This window comes from Sphaeroforma arctica (genome assembly GCF_001186125.1).
Source record: "Sphaeroforma arctica JP610 unplaced genomic scaffold supercont1.1745, whole genome shotgun sequence".
Taxonomy (NCBI): Eukaryota; class Ichthyosporea; order Ichthyophonida; genus Sphaeroforma; species Sphaeroforma arctica.
Window position 1 is genome coordinate 4,074 of NW_014038813.1, and position 7,569 is coordinate 11,642.

The window sequence follows — 7,569 nt, forward strand, 5'->3', positions numbered from 1 at the left end:
CCGATTTTCTCTCACACTACTCCATTATTCATTCAGCGACAAATGTACATATCATATTTTAAAAAGAGTAGACTTGAAGTTGTACGTAGAGGGCCTGGGCGCCTGGCCAAGAGCCCATGACTCACACTTGATGAATGGTAGGCGTACACTGCAAAAGTGCAGGTGCAGACTGCAGACTGCAGAGTGCAGCAGAGTGCAGACTGCACTTTGCAGAAGTAAATACAGCGTGTAGTATCTCTAAGCTGTGTCAATTTATTAGAAGGCTACCGTACCACTTACCAATGACAAAAAACCCTAGATCCATTTACAGTTTGTACACAGTTATAAATTTTAAAATTTGCTGATCAGCTCTGGACCGCTTCCACCTGCCACTGACATCGTACCCCGCCAGGTTATATCCAATTAAAACGGGTTACAAATCCCCGTGATCCGTTTTTGGGTGCTTCGACGCGTGGAACCTCACAGGATTGGAGAAAAATGATTTTTTTTGTTGTTGTGAAGTGTGAACGGCTTCTGAGTTCTGTTGCAGTGACAGATAGACGATGGTGCTCTCTGTCGACAGTGTCGACTCACTGTCGAGTGTCCAGTCTTGGACTATTGAGTCTTGGCTCTTGGGATACGCTTTCACTCTCATGTTTCATTTTTGGTGATTGTCCTCATCAGACCGGTTCAGCCGTCCAGGGTTTAGGGTTTTAGGCCCCAATGTGCTCTCTCTCTCTCTCTCTACTTGTAGAGAGAGTGAGAGAGATTAGAGATTACCAAATAGCCTTTGCCTATCTACATTCTACTAGAGAAGGCAATGATTACCAGCAGCGTTCAGACTTCAGCATACAGTATATATACATTCTAATAAAAACACACAAACGAACAACAAGCTCACACAAAGGAAAAGAATAAATAATGCTTCTGCCAGAATTGCCTAAAGTTGAATGAGCGTCGTTGAGATTGACTAAATAATATTTATTGTCTGACCTACGACATTGATCTTCATTGTGCTCGTTGCTTCTACAGTGCAATAATGTACTTAGCCTGCCAATAATTGTTTGTCCCTTTGCATGGCAATGAATATGGGGTTTCACATAAAAAGACTTTTAAAAGTTGAGTCTTACACACTTTGCCTCAACTTGGCCAGAATATATTTCAGAGCATTTCTGCTTCTCAAGACATAAAATATATCCCCTCCTTACATTCATACAATATTTTATTATAGGCTTGGAATCATCAGGACGTCATCAGCATCGCGTGACCTCACGGCTGCGTATCCGTGTGCTTGCATACGGCATCTCCCCTCAGCATGATCTTCAGCTCGTCACCCACACACTCGCCCAGGTGTGGTATCGTATGCGGAAACACCAGTATACTCCTCTCTCGCGGCTGCACACTGACGAGTATCTCGTCTCGCTCAGACAAAGAGCGCAGGAAGCTCGTTGCACCGCCTTCCTCACAAGTGGTTAGATACAACAGGAACGATGTATTGGAGACCTGGCCTGTGTTGCCGTCCACGCGTATGCCGTCGGTGTGGGATGCGATGTAGCCGCCCGCTGTGGGATAGAGTGTGCGGTTGTGCAGAAATACAGGAAGAAACCGTGTGCCTATCTCGTATTCTGGGTATTGCTGCTAGTACAATACGTACATTCTGCTAGGCCTGATAACTGGATGAAACGTACATATGATACGATCTATTGCAAAACACATGGAAAAACTGTGTAATAACTATCGCCAACTGGGTTCTCGATGACCACATAGATCTCCAATTACACACCTCACTTATTAAACAAATTGAGCCTACATTGCATTGTCAGCCGAGCACAAAAGGAAGGTTGCAATAAATAAAAGGCAGACATGATTCGATACTATTCCCACTCAGGATCTAATGTATGCAGCTTTGATCGCCCTGTGCCGCATTAAATTTTCATACGGAACCTGCGTATAGACAATGGCACAAATATTACACATGAACTGCAATACACAGTCAACTCCCGATACTCAAATACCTATACATACTCGCATACCTATATAATTAATGAACCTGAATTACGCACACAGTCTACAGTGCACAGTCAATCACCCACTATCAAGCACATCAAATTCGCATACCGTTGTATTTGATGAATCTAAGTGTAGGCATCACATGTGTTATACCCAACTCCTGCGGCAGAGCATCTCTAATTTGTGCCGCCAGTTGAGGTGATTCGAGCCACATGCGATCTGCGCTCATATTCACACTGTTCCTGTCCACTGGCAAATCCTCCATATACTCCACCAACGCGTTTAAGTACTCTGCATCGATTACATTGTGTGTGACACTCACGCGCGGTAAAATATCATCGATGTGTATTGTGAAAGCTGTTGAAGAACTGTGTGTATGAGCATTTGTATGGTTGGTTGCAGGTGTGGTTAAACTTGCGCATGGCTCTGTTTCCGATTGCTCTACATACGATTGGTTTTGATCTGCGCCGCTAACGTTCGCACACCCTTCTACTCCATAAACACAATCACCCGGTTTGACCGGCAGTAGCCTTCGTAAACTTAAAGTATGCGTATCTGTACAACCTTCCACTTGCACAGTGTGCATCAGATCACTCTTTACACCAGTGTAATCGACCACACCTATATCTTCGTTTATCTCGTCACACGCACCAGCCCCCTCACATGTTGAGGTATCTTCAGAAAACACTGAGCTCGTACTGAACTGCGAATCCAACGCTTTTGATTCATTGGCCTGAGCCGTATGTGCTTCTATTCTGACCCCTTCATGTGATTTGTTTGTATCCGCTGGTACTTGAGTACATGTCACATGTGCTTCAATTGACGTTGGAGGGTCTCTTAGAGATAGATTGAGAGTTAAATGAACCAGCTCATCGTTTTGATTTGGCTCTGTTTCACTTTGTAGTGTCAGTGTATGTGATGTGGGTGCCCAGTTTCTCATCATTGTGTTTACTTTATGACTATTATACTCTGTTGTATTCAACACAGTATGTACTATGTACTGACAATCTTTGAATTTTAAACAATCCATATTTCTTTCACATTTTATATATAAATTTTTACATTCCAGAGGGCCTGTCGACTGACGAGGGTTGGCACGGACACTCCACTCACACACATTTGCATTTTCTTTTACCTATCAGTTGATCGCCCGGCGAATTGTACTCGCATTCCTATCATAATACATGCATTCCAACCTACATACCAATACCACCCTCCTTATTACCGTGTTATCAGAATCTGTATCCGGTTACTATTTATATTAATGCACCTGAATGCATTGGCGCGGTTACTCTGTAGTTCACAGATCTCTTTATTTAGTCACTTTTCAGATCATAAATTCCCGTCCAAGGAATCATTTAAACCGGGGTTGGTTGTACAGACAGTACGTTTGAGATTGCGAGACTGCTGTGGACTGTGAGTTTGTTATTATTTTTCTAATTTAAGAGTGTTAAGATAGCCCCTGTGAGATGAATGGCAATGTCACCCAAGTGGGGCAGGATACACTTGACCAAATGAATAGTTCCGATGCATTGCCAGCGAGACCGAATGAAGTATCAGGTATGTAGACTGGTATCTGTATATCCGTGGCACAGAATGGAACAATCATATACACTTAAAAAAATACTTTTGGGTGTATGTAAATGTAAACAACAGTTGGCTGTGGCCATGTTTAGATTCATGCACTTAGGACAAAAAAAGCATCTGTAAATCTAGTAGGTTCGATACTACACTTCATATATATATACATTTATATATATATATAGATATATATTTTTATATATATATATATATATAATATATTTATGTTTATATATATATATTAATATTTATATATATATATATATATATATATATATATATATATATATATATATATATATATCTATATCTATATCTATATTTATATATATATATATATATTTGTATCAATAATTATTCGTGTTTATATATATATATATATAGTATATATATATATATATATATATATATATATATGTGTGTGTGTGTAAATGTGTATACATATACATATACATATATATGTATATAAGGATAATTGCTTTCGAGTGTATATTCTTTGTCTATCGTGCCGATATTGCTACTATTTTATAGATGTATACCTGTTTATACCTACATGGGTCTTCGGTGTATGTTTGGCTAGAATACACAAGCAACTACTGACTTTACTAGTGTATCACAGTTATTGGTCAATGATTACATGCGAATTGTAGTCACGTACACTGTCACAGACCAACCAATTATTCGTCTAAATTATCTATTTGTTTCAATTCACTTTCAATTTTTTTGTAAAAATGGGTTTGGGTTTGTTTCAAAGGGTCGCTTAATTTGTTTAGCGAGATAGCCTGCCGGCCTTTAGTAGCTATTCATATACCCTGTATTGACATGTCTATGCTCTGTCAGTTCTCCTGATACATGTCTATACATACGTCGCACGAGACAGGCTTGAAAGGTTCCATGCTAAACTATTTACAATGTGTATATAAAACTACAACCCACAGCTTTCATGCATCTTATTTGGGTATTTGATGTGTAGTTCTGTGTGTGTGTTTACAATACATCTCAGCTATAGATCTTCCCACACTTAAGTACTGACATCAGCAGCGCACACGCCTCGAGAGAACAATGACTATCTGCAGTTCCAATTCGAACGCACCTGTGTCGTCGTGGGTGTGTGAACTGCCGACTAATGCGAAGCTAGTTCGCAAAATTAACACCACACTAAATGGCTCACTAATGCGAAATTAGTTCGCTCAATTAACACCACACTAAATGGCTCACTAATGCGAAATTAGTTCGCTAAATTAACACCACACTAAATGGCTAACTAATGCGAAATTAGTTCGCTCAATTAACACCACACTAAATGGCTCACTAATGCGAAAGCAGTTTGCTCACTAACACTATGAACTAAATCGCTCAGTAATAATGAGATAATCCGTTCAGTAGCGCGGCATTAAACCACTCTCTATTGTCACTTTGAACCTCTCACTGAATGTTAATTAGAAATACATGCTAGTTTGCGTACGAAAATTAATTTTAACAACCGGCACTTGTTAAATTGAAACACTCATCGGATGCTATATGACTAGCTTTAATTGAACCGCCCATTAATTTTGAATTGAATAACTCACTACACCGATTTCAAGCCAAACTGCTTACCTACTTTGAAATTGACGGGCTCACTTAACTTAATCTGCTCCATAGTATTGAATTATACCGTTCGTTAGGTTAAATTGTCAAGCCCACTATTTTTAAATTAATTTACCCACCAATGTTGAATCAATTCGCCCACTAATGTTAAATTAACTTACCCACTACTGTTACATCAACTCACCCACTGGTGTGAAATTAAATCGCCCCTTAATACCAAATTAATTCGTCCGCTATTGTTATATTTGGTCTCCCATTCCACAGAAAATCAGGCCGACCTTGTTGGAGGGGCGCAGCCGTATAGCCTAATGCAGAATAACGCCTTCGTCAAGTTTGTGGAGGAGAATCACATCGATCCAAAGGTGTACCAACTCGCAGGCGCCTTACCTCGTTATATTCGGTAGGGCTCTCTACGGCGTACATAGCCAGCAGTTCTGTACCAACGGACTCACTGTGTTTCTGTTCCAGCGATAGACTAGTGTCACATCGTACCTACTGACAGGCGCCTTACATCGTTATATCCGGTAGGGCTCTCTACGGCGTACATAGCCAGCAGTTCTGTACCAACGGACTCACTGTGTTTTTGTTCCAGCGATAGACTAGTGTCACATTGTACCTACTAGCAGGCAGCTTACCTCGTTATATCCGGTAGGGCTCTCTACAGCGTACATAGCCAGCAGTTCTGTACCAACGGACTCACTGTGTTTCTGTTCCAGCGATAGACTAGTGTCACATCGGGGTTGTTCGTGGGGTGTTTGTGGATGTGTCTCTGCGTAATGTATCCCAAGAAGTTCAATACCCTGTGGACGCCCTACCACGGTGGGCTTCGACCGCCACTCTGTCAAGTCATTGGTAACTAGAGCTACTCGAAAGGGGTTTTCACAAGACATACACCTATCACTATTCTAATGTGGACAAATACTGAACTGTTGGGCATTAAGAGACTCTGTGTTGGACTGGTTTACAGTGTATGTCAGGTGTGAATGTGGTCTGAACACATACGTTCACTCGTAGACAGTCTCTGTTCAGCGTGGCCTGAATCACATGGCTGTGGAGGCCATGCTTGTCGGAGGGTGTAGGTATTATTAAGCCCAACGTAATATTAGGCCCAACTTACACCCCAGTATTACCCCCACTTGCCGGGTGCCTTTCCTACTATGTTGAATAGACTTAGAGTTGTCACCCGTGGGTTACGCCACAGGTGTACACGCTCAAGCCGCCAAGCTGGCTGCTATCATACATATTCTCAGCAGTCACTGGTTTACATTTACAGAACGAATCCACAATACACCCCGCCTGTATCGCGAGAAGTGCTGGAGAAAGCGTTTGACGGGACGGTGACATCTGTGCCTTGGTTACCAGGTGGTGCTATTACAAATCCGTTGGTTGTATGATTGCTTGAGTATCATTAGATCAGTACTTATAAGTAGCCTGTTTCTTGGTTGCCAGGTACTTGATGGTGCTATTATAAATCCGTTAGTTGTATAATTGCTTGTGTATTATTAGATCAGTACTCATCAGTAGCCTGTGTCTCGGTTGCCAGGTACTTGATGGTGCTATCGTAAATCCGTTGGTTGTATGATTGCTTGAGTATCATTAGATCAGTACTTATAAGTAGCCTGTGTCTCGGTTACCAGGTACTTGATGGTGCTATCATAAATCCGTTAATTGTATGATTGCTTGAGTATCATTAGATCAGTATTAACAAGTAGACTGTTTCTTGGTTGCCAGGTACTTGATGGTGCTATCATAAATCCGTTGGTTGTATGATTGCTTGAGTATCATTAGATCAGTACTTATAGTAGCCTGTTTCTTGGTTGCCATGTACTTGATGGTGCTATTATAATTCCGTTGGTTGTATGATTGCTTGAGTATTATTAGATCAGTACTCATAAGTAGCCTGTGTCTTGGTTACCAGGTACTTGATGGTGCTATTATAAATCCGTTGGTTGTATGATTACTTGAGTATTATTAGATCAGTACTCATAAGTAACCTGTGTCTTGGTTACCAGGTACTTGATGGTGCTATTATAATTCCGTTGGTTGTATGATTGCTTGAGTATCATTAGATCAGTACTTATAGTAGCCTGTGTCTTTATCACCAGGTACTTGATGGTGCTATTATAATTCCGTTGGTTGTATGAATGCTTGAGTATCATTAGATCAGTACTTATAAGTAGCCTGTGTCTCGGTTACCAGGTACTTGATGGTGCTATCATAAATCTGTTGGTTGTATGATTGCTTGAGTATCATTAGATCAGTATTAACAAGTAGCCTGTGTCTTGGTAACCAGGTACTTGATGGTGCTTTTATAATTCCGTTGGTTGTATGATTGCTTGAGTATCACTAGATCAGTACTTATAAGTAGACTGTGTCTTTGTTGCCAGGTACTTGATGGTGCTATTATAA

At 40.8% G+C, this 7,569-nt stretch overlaps 2 protein-coding genes across 2 annotated transcripts; one reads left to right on the forward strand and one right to left on the reverse strand.

Annotated features, from left to right (window-relative positions):
- Nucleotides 1–1,193: 1,193 nt before the first annotated feature.
- SARC_11545 (hypothetical protein) lies at nucleotides 1,194–3,017 on the reverse strand. The gene is made up of 2 exons (XM_014294366.1): nucleotides 2,098–3,017; nucleotides 1,194–1,541 (listed from the first exon to the last, which is right to left on the reverse strand). The coding sequence occupies exons 1-2, from the start codon at nucleotides 2,930–2,932 to the stop codon at nucleotides 1,249–1,251; spliced, it is 1,128 nt and encodes a 375-aa protein (XP_014149841.1). The 5' UTR covers nucleotides 2,933–3,017; the 3' UTR covers nucleotides 1,194–1,248.
- A 414-nt stretch (nucleotides 3,018–3,431) lies between these two features.
- On the forward strand, nucleotides 3,432–6,554 carry SARC_11546 (hypothetical protein; the record flags this gene model as incomplete). The annotated part of the gene is made up of 3 exons (XM_014294367.1): nucleotides 3,432–3,549; nucleotides 5,425–5,560; nucleotides 6,434–6,554. The coding sequence occupies exons 1-3, from the start codon at nucleotides 3,459–3,461 to the stop codon at nucleotides 6,552–6,554; spliced, it is 348 nt and encodes a 115-aa protein (XP_014149842.1). The 5' UTR covers nucleotides 3,432–3,458.
- Nucleotides 6,555–7,569: the final 1,015 nt, after the last annotated feature.

What these genes read in the sequence shown, in the direction of transcription:
- SARC_11545 (XM_014294366.1), bottom strand. Translation starts at nt 2,932, where the DNA reads ATGATGAGAAACTGGGCACCCACATCACATACACTGACACTACAAAGT. An exon ending in TAGATTCATCAAATACAACG is followed by an intron (nt 1,542 to 2,097) that starts GTATGCGAATTT and finishes TCTATCCCACAG; the next exon opens with CGGGCGGCTACATCGCATCC.